This window comes from Thermobia domestica, chromosome 13 (genome assembly GCF_964235325.1).
Source record: "Thermobia domestica chromosome 13, izTheDome1.hap1.1, whole genome shotgun sequence".
Classification (NCBI taxonomy): domain Eukaryota; kingdom Metazoa; phylum Arthropoda; class Insecta; order Zygentoma; family Lepismatidae; genus Thermobia; species Thermobia domestica.
The window spans coordinates 95,068,416-95,082,924 of record NC_137466.1 but is presented as its reverse complement, the minus strand read 5'-3'; the positions used below and the strand labels follow the sequence as shown (position 1 = coordinate 95,082,924).

The window sequence follows — 14,509 nt, the reverse complement described above, 5'->3', positions numbered from 1 at the left end:
ACTTCCCAAACGTTCAGTGTTGTTTTGAAACACCCTGTATACTGCTTTGGTCAGTTAGAGTTTTATTAGCAAACTGTTTTTGTGTTAAACTCTTTATTACCACTGATTTTCAAAAAAGTATAAGTTGATGGTCTACATGAGGCTGTTTGAGATTTGTGAATGCATTTAATTAATCAAATAAATTACTTTTGCTCCATGTAACACGAATCTCTGATTTAAAAAGAAACAGCAAAATAATAACCTGAAACATCTAAATTATATTAGGCCTCTTCTTTGCAATACTCATACACTAGGTTTCGTGAATGTATAAACTCGTAATTTCTCAGAACAAAGTGGTTGAGAACATGTCAAATAAATGCATTATTTGTGTGAAAATGCTATTATTGTATTGTCTATCAGTCTGTGATTGTTTCTAAAGAAAACTTCATTCCTCTCGTAGTTATTTTTAATAATGAGGAAATAATTGCTGACAATAATATATTTAACTTACACTATATTAATATGTTTCTTTCTTCATGAAGGTTATTATATATGTAACTTACAAACACTTTACTTACACATGACAATTGTAGCTTTAATTGCATTACAATAACCAAACTGTAGATACTGATGTTGTTTTTCTTTATAAAAAGTAGAAATCACACTGAAGTTTGTCGATTTAAAAAAAAAATCATATTTTACAATCAGAAAGTTACATGAAATTATAATAAAAATATAATTTTTCAATCAATTTATGGATGGCATTTCTAGTATACATATTTAATATATTATGTAATGAATTTGTAGCAACATCACGTATACAGGTACTAAACTCCGGTGTGGTCACGAATCCAATCTCTAAAGTATGATATCTTGGAGTATACGCCAGGAAAATTCGGACTTCCGCATATTTCATGACCCCAAGATACAAGTCCAACAACTTTTGTTCCAACAATTAATGGCCCTCCGGAATCAAACTAGGAAACATACAGAAACAGAAAAGTATAGAAGTCAGTAATTGTCACGTGTAGTATGCCTGACATAAAATCTTTATCTTGCTACTTTGTATTTGATATAAAAAGACAATGAGGTGTTCTGAGTGGAAAAGACGAACTCAACGAAAGTTACGTGCAATCTGAATGTCCGTTAACAAACCGCTCCGTGGCATCCATTTCTCATGTCTGTACGTATATTTTGTGGAAATCATTTCTCTTTTCCTTTGATAATACAGTTTCAAAATAAAGGGGACGTTTATTTTGACCAGTCGGAATGCATTTTCATAAAATAAACTTTTGATGAGTTTGCCCTTAGTTACTCGGAACTCCTCATATGAACTATATCCATGTATCAATTAAGATTCTTGTTCAATGATCAATTAATATCCTTGTGTTAATTAAAAAATAAACTAGAGGAGAAACTAGTTTATTTTCATAGATTTAATACGGAGGAAACATTGTCAGATTCCTACAACCCAGACTGTCTGTTTCCAACTCATAATAAAATGGTTATATCCTTGTGTTCTGCAAGGTCCCATTATTATTGAATATGAACAAGGAATAACGAGGCCTGTGAGTCCATTCTCTGTGACCACCTTCATCTAGAGGCACAAACGTTTGCTACAGGTAACGGTGACGGTGTTACATGTTGACTTAGCTCAAAGTACCACATCTAACAACGTCGAATGTTAGTTGGAGGAATGTAAAAAAGAATCTCGCACAACCTCCATTAGTTTCACAAACTTTGTATTTGCACATAATAGAGCCATTTCGTTTATCTTAAAAATAAAAAGAACGTAAAATCCCATTTCCCTCCATAATCAACGTCCCAACAACTAGAACATATTTTTCATGAAAAGTTATAGAACGCCCCATAAAATAAAATTAAGGATACGCATGTTTTAATTCATAGGTGGGTCCAGGATGTTTTGGATTAGAAGTGTGGTTCTACATCTCAAGCTACGGTGACATTCTCCGTTTTACATTATTTTCTCCATCCTTTTACATACGTATATATATATATATATATATATATATATATATATATATATATATATATATACTATCGATATAAATTATGAGCATACCCGTCACACGCTCGTCATCTGTGAGATTCGTAATAGGAAAGATAGCACAATGTTAATTTATGTTCATATTTGATATGAATAGACATATATCAATATAATGCCATACAGCACATTAAAACAGAGAAATTTGATAGTTGTTCTAATACCACAGCCTCATCAACATGTCCACACTTTACCTATATTGTAGTCTGACAATTGCTAGGCATTGTGTCGATTTTTTCAAGGTACAACATTGAATTTTATTCCCGAAACACCTCTGAAATCATCACTGCAGTAAGGAATTACGATTGAAAGTTTGTAAAAAGTGTAATTAGCCTATTGCTTAGAGCAGCGTTTCCCAACCGGTGTGCCGTGAATGGGCCGCTGGTGTGGCGCGAGGAATCGAAACAAAATTATTAATTTTATAGCAATCAAATTGTAAAACGTAGGGGAAAATGTATTATTTGTATTTCACATTACTAGGAACCTTTACTACGAATCTGCAATTTTAAGTTTCATACCGTGCTACTGTTCTGTACATTTCTAATGTTGAAAAAAGTATTTGTTGTCATTGTTATGACCATTATTGCTTCTTTATTGTTGCAGACTATTTCGTAACTTGAAAATTTAAAATATCATTCAATCTTTTTGACAAATTACCTACATTTGTGTTTTATGGTAAAAGTAAAAGAGATTTGTATGTTCGTTCGTTATTTAGTGATTTTTTTCTTAGTAAAAGGTTGGATACAGGTTTTTAAAAGAAAGCGTATTTTTGAAAACTTGAGTCCAATATTTCATTGCAATTGTTTTCTATTCTTAAATTAGAATGAAAAATAAGCATAATGATTTATCACGGGGAAAAACCAGTGTTCGAGCTTTTTTTTCCGTGAGAAGGAGATCAATAATCACAGATAAAATACCACTGTGTTTTATATTTACAAATAATATCTATAAGTGTGCCGCGAGAATCCAAGTAACACCCGTAGTGTGCCGCAAGTTGAAGAAGGTTGGGAAACGCTGGCTTAGAGGCATATTAATATTTGGATCTTTGGCATACTGCTATGTATAAGAATAATTGAAACTAACTTATAATGCTTTTAGTTTTGCATTCAGTCTTCATGAGAATATAAGAATTGTAAAATTAAGTGAGCTGGTTACTGTTTTGTACTTAATCATTAGTTGAACCTTTGAGTATAGAAATTTAACTAAGTAAAATTCACAATTTTATTTGTTCCTTACTTTACGAGTGGCCAGAAGGTATAGTAGTAAACTAAACAGTAGGAGGAATGGTCAAGTTTAACAGCTCGCAATTGCAACTCTGAGTGTCTATTATATAGATTTTCTCTGGGTGATCTAGGTTTTTTCTGTTTTTTTCTCTATTTCTATAGGTCTGTGTGCATTTTTATATAGGTCTCATCAAGGAAATCTGATGATTTATTTATCATCTTCCCTAAATCACAAACTTAAAGTTCAATATTTAAAAACGATTTTCAAATTTGCTTAAAAGTACCAAAAATTTACAGTTTAGAAAAGTATATAGTATCTTTCATATAGTATCTGAAAATATCATATTTTAGAAATAAATTTCATTAAAAACTTAGAACTTTATTATTATTAATATTATTACTATTTATATTTATATTTTAGTTATTTTTATTTATTTATTTATTTATTTTACTGTGTATTGTAATTTCCACTCATAGAAGCAAGATACAACAAATTTATTTGTATTTACGCTTACAGTAAGAATATGTATTTGATATAAGACATTGTTATAAGTATTTATGATTGGATATTAAAATATTAGAATTAATCTTTATTGTAGAGAACACGATTGCATAGTGAATAACATTTACCTACGTAGGGAGATTGCGAGGTTTAGTATAACTTTATTTGTTCTTTCGGAATTCAACATCGAGCACGGAACCGTGTGTCTTTGCAGAATCTTCATTCCACCGGCTTTTTTTTTTATCATTTTCTAGGATTTACCATGCATTTTTTGATAATTAACGTAATCGCATAATGTAATATTAAAAGTTATTATGTGTTTTAATTTCCGCTTGAGACCTCAATGTGGATTGACATTTCCATTGAATTGTGAATATTAACATAATCATTATTCCACATACAAAGATATCATTTAGGTTAAGTTTTATACCCATGCAATTATTCCCTTTTCTAGTAATAATAGAAAATTTTGGTATATTTAATTTATGTAGAAATATCACCTACATCACATGAATCCTTTTTCCCCTCTGGGTATCCAGCACATATGTGACTCTCAAAAACTTTCGCTCCTTCAAATTCCCACATTTCTTGACATGTTTTATAATTGATTATTGGAACATCAACCTTCCGTAAAATATGTGATCTAGAGCTGAACTGAAATAAGCAAATACAATAAAGGAAAAAACAAATACAATAAAGGAAAGTAATATATTTCTAATGACGGTATCAAATACATAAATATTGCTGTTGCTGTAACACAGAACATATAAAACTAATATTGGATGCGTCATAAATACATTCTTCCAAAAGATATATATAAACTAAATATCCAGGAATTACATGAATTATGTTTTAAATGTTTAATATATATGCATGTAAATACAGCAATGCTTTAATCTCGTAATTAACAGAATCATTTTGCGTATTTTAGGCATTTTGCGTTAGACATGTTTAGCATGCCTTCTTTATTAGCTAAAAGATAGAACTTAATATTTCAGTGGAAAGAAGATTTTGATTCATTTTGATTGGCAATAATTGCTAACGTCATATGTATTTAATATCCTCTCACCTTGCTTTCTCCTAATGTGTTTAGACAATTCCGAAGTCGTTGCTGGCCTTTTCCCATATAAATCGTGGATAACATATCGAACGTGTTTCTAAATATAGATGTTAGAACTACACTTTAGTCAAACTCTTCGTACAATCCTAATCACATTTAGAAACGTCTATGAATACGTGTGCATATGTTTAGGGGTGAACATTCAGGTGTTTAATTAATGAAACATTGTCTACTCGGTAAAGAGAGAAATACAAGCGGTGTTCGAGATTAGATTTGTTTTGTGAATTTTAAAACGTTTAGTTCATAAATTTCCTAGCCCCTAAAAAGTCGTTCATATTTTATATTTAAACTGACGGAAGTGATCGTAAAAATTGAGAAATGAAGTATTTTGTTGGGTTCAACTGTATTTACATTTTGAACTGAATTACTATCAAAAGTTTTCATAAATAAATAAATAAATTTGATTTAAATGTGGACTGCAAGTAATTTCCTACATAAGTTTCGAAACTAAGTGGGTTTCTGACAAAGTTATTTTATCCAAACTGATATTTGGTAAAATCGCAGTATAAATCTATATACTTCGTGTGGCTGTAGTAGATGTTTTGTTGTTGGAGTTTTCAACAAAGCTAACATATTGATTTTCCAAATCTGGACGAGCTTTGGTGATTGCTGTACATATACAAAAGAAAGATATATGCACATTAATTTCTAACTTGGAGGAATTTGTCTACAATAACTATGATAAAATAGTTTTTAATTTGGATGTTAATCTCGGAAAATTGTCTTCCTGATGTGTTGTGCAACCTGCTCTATTTATTGCTGCAATGATGCATTTAGTATGATGTAAGCTGAAAGTTCAATAGCTCTTTCAAAACAATTACCTGAGAACGTTGCATAATGTTTTAATCTAGGTTACTATTTTAACAAACTACCTAGGAATTAATTGTAACAAAAAATAATTACTGGCCGATGACATCAGATTTTGGTCAGCTTAATCTAAATTGCGAAAGGACAGTGAATAGTTTTAGTTTCGAAGATTCTTATTATTTTTTTATTTCGAATATTCTGGAAACTCATGCAGAAATAATATTACAATCGGCTGATACTTAGTCTTTTGCAATGATTTGTTCTCTTATGTTGAATTACAGTAATTACTCAAAAAAAGAATAACTTTTGCCGATCTCTTTTCTCCACGTCTGGCTTTTAATTAATGAACACAGATGTACTTTGGCCCTGATTTTGCCAGATAATATATATTTGTGGATATTAGTAGGTCTACATTTATTTATAGTAAGCGCATGTGATTGCATAGTTATTTCACATCTGCAATTGAAGGAATAATTAGTTTAATATGAGTGATGACATGCAGAGAAAGTATCAACCTTATATGATTTAATTATATAAGTCAGTGTTCCGGTAGAATAGTAAAATACTATATTTTAGTTCGTGAGAAATATTCATAATATGCATAAGTATTTCATGTACGTAGATTCATGTAGATCCATTTATTTATTTCATAATCAGTAAAATAATTACGGAATGAAGCAAGTTATTATTATTTTGAAATAACTGAACGTTCTCTAAAGGATAAATTTGGAAACTTAAATGTTATTTTTAAACAGAATATTTGGATTTCAAGAAAATTGTTAGTGACATTTTTGGGAGGAGATATAATTCATTTTATCAAGAAATTTGATGAACTAATTCTGCATCAAAGTAAATTGTCATGTTATTCAGCAAGTAACCTTTTGTATAAACTAATTAACTTGCATTGGAAAATTAGATTTTATTTAGTAAACGTAATGAATTACATATACTCAGAACTTAAAGTTTAAGAAATGATGTAAAGGACTCACTGAGATATGGACAAATTTTGATTAAATAATTATTTTGCAGATTGAAATAGAAAATGAGAAGGAATAGATGAAATGAGGAGAAACTGGTACTGTTTACAGACATTTGATAATTTGTTACAGGGTTCCAAAGAAATTAGTCAGAACGCGTTTGAATTCCAATATTATTATAGTAATATATGTCAATAAATAATTGGTAGATATGTTGTCCCTAGCTGCCACAGGCGATCGGTTATGGCCAATTTATTTACTTATTTATTTATTATTATTATTATTATTATAATTATTATTATTATTATTATTATTATTATTATTATCACTGCAATGAGTTGTGCGCAGTGACAGCATTAAGCCTGAACAGTTATCTTTTCTTATCAAATTCTTCACGATATTTCAGGAGAAAAAGGATAAGAAATTTATTTTCCTACATTCCTTATATATTCAATACAATTCTTATCATTTTTTTAAAAATGAAAACCAAAATATTAAATATATAGAAGGCAAGTAATCGAAAGAAGAGTTGTGACTTTTTAAAAATCTCAAACGTTAAGTTTTAATCAAAATTGGGAAAGCGGGGCTTTCAAGATGTTTGAACTTCTAAAAACTTCAGGTAATTACCAAATTGCAAAGAAATAAGAATCTACATACACGTGTATTTGTGTAAGGGACATTTTTTGTGTGAAAATAGCATAAGCCATTACACTTGATGAACAACGTTAGTAGTTAGTAATGCAGATTGATATTTATTATTATTATTATTATTATTATTATTATTATTATTATTATTATTATAATATTTTATTAGTTGTTATTGTAATTAGAGTAGAAAGTAGTAGTAGTTTTGATAGTAGTAGTTTAGTGATAGAAGTTAGGGTTACAATGGCTTAATAGATAGTAAATGTTGATACCATAGATATAATTAGCGCTGTTAGATCCTAGTAGCTAGCATTTATTTTCCATATTCACATATTTACTTCTCTATTTAAACTTAATTATGCATTTGTTATCATTTATTACTCTATTTCCATGCATCATCGATGATGACATTATATAGCATAAGATGTCATCTAGAATGTTTTCAGACTTCAAGATCCTGGGTGGGTATTTTATTTGTTATTGTTTATTATCGTGATTTACTTTATATCAAAAAATGTCTATTTCATCGTTTATTCAATATTCATTTTTATTATTTTACCATTCACTTCAATTGTTTCCATTATATCGGTTGAAACTACATTTTCTATTTTTAATTTACTATCATTGTCTTAATATAAAATAACCAATAATACATTATTCTTTATTAATCTGTATTCTTATCTTTTCAGATACAACCTCTACAATAGAAATCGGCGCTCCAGATCGAAAGTTATTCTAATCAGGTCATAAACACAGCTAACTATAAAATTAGCTTTTGTATGATACGCTTCATTTTCCACCTTATAAAAGCAAGGACTCTGTATATAATTATCACTGGTACACGTTTATTATGTTCTTTTGTACTATATAATGATAACATTAATAAAGTGCTAAATATTTCTATTATTAGTGTTTTCTTTTACATTTTCTACTTTTTTACAGTTAATAATGCTATACTTGAAGTAATCCTCTGTATATTCGATATCCAATTTAGCCTGATTCCTTTTCAATAGTTTAAGAGTTGAATATATCTATAACTTATACATTACGGCTTCAAGATTTACTTGTGCATAATATAATTATCAGGTAGCCTTGGAGGCAGGAAGGATAATCTCTCCTCAGATTAGAGTTCTATTAATGCGACATTATTTTGTGTCCTAGTAAACCATAATGCTTACTTTTAATTTGATGAATATAACCTTGTGTTCGTCTGCCACATCTGATATCCCGTTTATCTATGGATTAATATAAGCAGCTTTTATATTTCTCTAAGATTAATAATTTCGTATTAGTTATCTAGTTATGACTCTACATATAATATTTTCCAGCGCGAAGTTTTCAGAACAAGGTAGTCGAGTCCACTTTGGTCATTTCGAACACATTTCATTTTTATAATGTGAAAAATAGAGTTTACCTTTTCACGTACTTAAGCATACCGTGGAACCTCTGTATCTTTTTTCTCACAACTTTCGTAATGTGACGTCATTCCCTTGTCTACAATGCAATAAAACTTTTTGTTGATGTAAAGATTCTCATTTTTTATTTCTCTGTTCTTATTTTTACATTTAAAACAGCATTGTTCTAGGTATAGAAAATAAACATGGTCATCCTTTCCTGTAGACGAGCAGCAAGCTTCCACTACCACAGAAAAATAAATGAACATCGGGATTGAACGTGAACAACAAAAAATAGACGTATCATGTATAAGACATTAATAAAATAGGACTAAATAAAAAATAATGCGAATACCATAAAGTAGAGAATTACAACCCTATTCTATACTAACTATATCGCCTGCAGCTAAATTAAGTATATATGAGTAGTAAGAAGTTTTTTTTTTTTTGCGTCAGTTCGTTGCTTATTAGTTGAGTGGAGTCATGTGAAATTTTCTTCTTGGTTCTTAGGGTTCATATGATTTTTTGGTGAAAAAGTAAATTATGGCATCATTGAGGCAGGGATTTGAGTTAAAAAAACGCATGACCTCTGGTCTCCTACAGGGTTCACAGGTCCTGGTCTACTCCGCTTCATTTTGGCAAAGTTATCATGGTCTATCTTTTATTTGACCCTGGATCAAAGGAATATTTCTGGCATGAGATCATATTATGTTCTTTCTTATGCTGAAGTCTTATGAAAAGGGTATTAAATTGGTAGAAATTCAAATTTGCCCTCTATGATGAGATTCTTGAGAGGTGTGCACTTTTCTTTTCTACTTTTAAGCGTCAACGGTCAAGATTATATATTTTGGTAGAGGTATTTTCTTAAAATAATTGAACAGGTACGTATAGTACCCTAGACTGTTGCTAAATAATATTCTTAATGTATACTTCATATCTAATATTTAGGAGATTGACCCGAAATCATTTGAACTTTGAGATGTCACATTGTTTTCTGATGGTTGGAGATATTGGTAAATTGATTTGGTTGCGGTACATACCATCACCATTATGGAAGACCCAGGGTATACACTCTTTTAGCTTTAGGTTTATATCTTGATATGAAGACTTTTTCCAGTAGTGGGTGGATAGTCTAGGTCTTGATTCGATTCCCTGCGGAAACGAATATGATTGGAATCTTAGGCCCATGTTTCATATATGTTTGGATATAAAACTTGACCATTAACACGGGAGGGCATAGATCAATCCTCTGGTAGCTCTGCACACCCAGGTGTTGAAAGAAACATTCAATTCACATTTAACTAAAAAATAATGTTTTATGATTTTTCTTCAGGTTTTTGTTACTTTTATTACTCCTATTAAAGTATCAATACATTTTAGTGTTTTGCGCAGTTTTGTTGTACAACTTCCGTAGGAAGTATTTTCAAACCTTCTGCTCATTAACGTTGGACCTTGTACGAAAAGATTCACACTAGTGCTAGTTGTTGTATGATCACTTAAGTGCAACACCTTAGAATATGCTAAGCATTCTGTTGTGGACGAATAAGTCATTTGTACCTTAAAACACTTTAATAGTCTAAATCATAATATTGGTATGTTTTCTGATGTATTTTCATCCATCTTACTCTGGAACTAGTAGTTAAATAATTAATCTTTTTCTACCAGAGTATATATTTATTTATTAAAATTATAAGTCATGTGTTTCAATAACTTAATGAAATGTGGTTGTATAATTTCAATTGTTTCATTTTAAATTTTAGTATAACTGCTGTTTTATAATCATTATTTTTAAGTTTTCTCTTTTATTATTATTATTATTATTATTAATAATAATAATAATAATAATAATAATAATAATAATATTTAACAAATTATTCCAAATATCAGTTAATTTTGAAGCTTCTCAATTCAATGTTCTATTATGTAATTTTATTTTTATTGTTTCTCTTAAATAATCTTTCATATCCTTGATTTTGACCTTTAATTCGTTCTAACAACCTATCCCATAAATCATGTATTTGAAGTCCATTTGTCAAATTCATTAATCTTTCACTTCTTTCTCTCTTAGTCCTTCGAGCTTTTTTCCATTTCCTTATTATTGTTCTATTCTTTTTTTCTAGGCCTTGGACCCCTTCCCAAACTATATCGTCCTCTTTCTCGTACATGTTTGTGTATAGCGTTATTCTCTCTTTTAAGTCTCACATCGTCCCTATGTTGTTTTACCTTTTCTTTAAGCTTTTTCCCTGTTTCTCCAATGAATATCATACTACAATTTTTTACACTTCAATTCATATACTATTCCTTTATCTTCTTCATTTACATCTTCCTTCCTATTTCTTATTTTCTTAACCACTTCAAGAATTCTACGTCCCTCTTTTCTGTATATGTTCACCCTCCGTTTCTTAATAAGATTTTTAGTGTCTCTGTCTTTTTTCCAATGCTTTCTACCCGTACAACTTTCTCTTCTCCTCTTCCTTTTTCTCTTTTATCCTTCCTTTCCTTCTTTCCTCTTCTATTCTGATTTTCTTTATCTTATTTTTCTTGTACTTATTCTTTTCTAGTAGATTGTGAAATTTCTCTGTTTTGTTTCTTTCTCTCTTCTTCACTATCTATTTCTTCTATTCAGAAAAGCAGATGTCTCCTTTAGATCACTACGTATCTCTTGTATCGTGGTAGATTTATTATTCGCAGTATCGGATAGAATATTCTGTAAGTCTATTCTAAATTGAGAAATTTCCTTCATTATACACTGAAATATTTCCCCTATCATCATGTTAGTTGTATCAATTAAATCAATTCTCTTTTTATTTGTAAAGTTATCTTCTTCTTCGTCAAACTTCAATTTTGTGTCACAGTTCTCTTCAACACCAGTGTTAACTTTTGTCTTTCTATCACTTTTTTCTTCAAATTCAACTTCACTTTCTTTAACTTTGGTGCAAGATTTTTCATTATGGTCATTGCCTTGTTAATCAATTTCTTTCATAACTTCCTGGTTCTTCTGAGTTTGGCTCGAGCACACGATCACATCTTTCTCCGTTCCTCTCATTCTCAAATCTAGATTCGCATCGATTTGATCGACAGTTTGGTTCACTTTTCCACTCCCGGTTTCACATTCTTCTATAAGCGTCACTTCCGGGATCACATCTGTTTCAAACATTGGATCTTCCCCACTTTGTTCTTCTTTACTTTGTCTTTCACCATTCTGTCTTCTTTAATCTTGCTCTTTGCCAGTTTGTTTTCTAGAACAATTCACATAATGTCAACCAGTAGTGGACATACTTAAAATATCTTACCTATCGATCTAAACACACTTCCAATAGTACGATAAGTTACAACTGTCACACATAATGGAAACTACTATCCTTCTAGACGTTTCCATGGACACCATATAATCGCTACAACAACCATATCTATTAGTATTCATCACCTTATGGATAATATTCACAGTATTACTTTGTTTTGTATCATTTTCACTTTGAGTTCCAGTGTTCACTTCCTTTCTTTCTCTAGCCCCGGGGCATTTATCTTCTAAAGTTTTCTGTAAAATTATTTCACACAAACGTTGTTTCTCCTCGCATAACTTTGATCAATAATTAAGGTTTCCTCCACATACAACTATAAAATTCCGACGATGACATTAAATTTAAAACTGGTTGTGCTGAGAATTTCGTGCTTTCGTAGCAGTTTGCCGCGAGTCATAGTTTGAGAACCGTTTGAGAATTCAGAAAAATAATGTGATACCATATTGTCAGTGTACCTCCCAAATATAACGTTAAGAAAATTATTTGGTAACAGTCTAGGGTTTTATACGTACCTGTTCAATTATTTTGTTAAAAAAAAAATATCTACTAAATCATAGGACCTTGACCTTTGACACACAAAAATTATAAAAATATGCACACCTCTTAAGAATCTCGTCATAGAGAACAAATTTGACTTTTTAATCAATTAAGCGCACTTTTCATAAAACTTTAGCCTAAGAAAGAACAATATTACCACATGACGGTCGTAGTCCTTTGATCCAGAATCAAAATGAAAAAAGACGTATTATCTTTAGCAAAATCAAGAGGAGTAGTCCTTGATCTATAAACCCTAGAAGGGCCAACACCGAAGGTCATGAATTCTGACCTAAAATCATGTATCCTGTAATTCAAATTTCACATCTCAATGACTTCATACCATGTGTTAGTAGGGAGCGGGACTAATTCAATTTTCCCACCAAATTATTTTGGGACTCTTAACGTGAATAAAAAACAATCACAGATCCCAATCTACTAATCAGCAATGACTTGACTCAATCGACTCTTTACACTGTGCGACTGTATGTGGGCATGGGATATGAAGAGAAACTCAACTGATAGATATATGTTGGACAGTTTTTTCTTCTTTGGTCATTTTCGCAACAACTTCTTAAAGTAATGATATTATTAGATGAAACCCCCAACTACGTCACTCCTCCTACATTCTGGTTATAATTTGTTTTGTTGGTCGCCAAGGCAATTGTAATAAGCCTAACGGATTTAAATGATTTATGAAGGTATTAAAGTTTTAAAAGGCAATGGACTTCCGAAATTATATTTTATTTTATTTTAGTTATATGACCGTGTCCAGAACGGAGGATGAGGACGAGTGGTTTTCAATTTAAAAAGAATGACACGAAATTACCTTTTCTAAGGTAATTTCATGCTATTGTTTGCTTGTAGTATCAGAAATTTGAAGTTAACAGTAAATTGGAACTAGGCCGATTCATATTCAATTACGCCGAATAATTGAATATGAACCGAAACCCTCCTTGGTAAGCTGCGAATTGATATGAATGTACTAATCATATTTCAGAGTGAATTTCTAATTAAATGGTACCGTTAACTTAAATTACCGTATTCATTATTTTCTTCTATCATGATGATGCACCACCTCATGTTTTATTCATTAGGCTTTTGATGGTAACTCTGTTAAATGTTGATATTTATGGATTTCCAAGTTTAAAGTAATTCTGTTGACTTGTCATAGATTACTAGTATCACACCAAAACTATCTTATTACATATTCCTAAATTATACTAAACACTAAAGTCAAAAGTCAGGTACTACTCACTACTAATACATGTTGAATCAAATAATTCAATTCCACTAAACATTTTAATACATGAAATATTCATGTTAACATACAGAGAAAGGAAAAATAAATTGGAAGAAAAGAAAAAAAATTGTATAACAGAATATAATAAAATTCGAAAGCAAGATTTTAGAATTTTATCATTCGCAAAACAGATTTAACTAATAAGTTTTAAGAAAACGGTGTTACATTTGAGATTATTAAAGTATCCAACACATCGGTAACCAGATTATTAAAACATAAATGAAATTAATATACATAGATATATTACACATTTTAGAAAGTTTCGTAGCTTTTGCGTATATGAAATTTAATAAGCACGTCGAGAAAACAAAATCTGTTTCTTAGCTCCACTATCAGTGTGGCATTACGGTTGGTACTATACGAAGAATAGTTGATAATAAAACGTCCAATAGTGAACCACTTCCTTTAAGATACTTGAAAGGGTTTCAAGTTAGCAAAGTAACGAAAGATAATAAAAACAAAATTCTTGAAGAGGTTAGAAGTAATTAGAACGTTGAGTCTCTTCGCTCACATCCACTTAAAACTTAAATCGTTGGATAAAAAAAAAATCTATATCGGGTCCTATGTCGATTAGATTGTAGTTCAAAATTTCACTAAAAGTACACAGCACACTTTCATAAGTATATATATATATATATATTTCCTGCTTCTGATCAGC

The 14,509-nt window shown here is 30.4% G+C and overlaps 1 protein-coding gene across 1 annotated transcript in view; it reads right to left on the bottom strand.

Moving 5' to 3' along the window:
* Window positions 1-234: 234 nt before the first annotated feature.
* LOC145668355 (trypsin-1-like) overlaps window positions 235-14,509 on the bottom strand; it is a 57,907-nt gene continuing 43,632 nt past the window's right edge. Inside the window, exons 6-7 of the mRNA XM_081736118.1 lie at window positions 4,274-4,423; window positions 235-956 (exon numbers count right to left, since the gene is read on the bottom strand). Of these exons, the coding sequence (XP_081592244.1) occupies window positions 807-956; window positions 4,274-4,423 (300 nt within the window). The 3' untranslated portion in view covers window positions 235-806. The remainder of the gene's footprint in view (window positions 957-4,273; window positions 4,424-14,509) is intronic.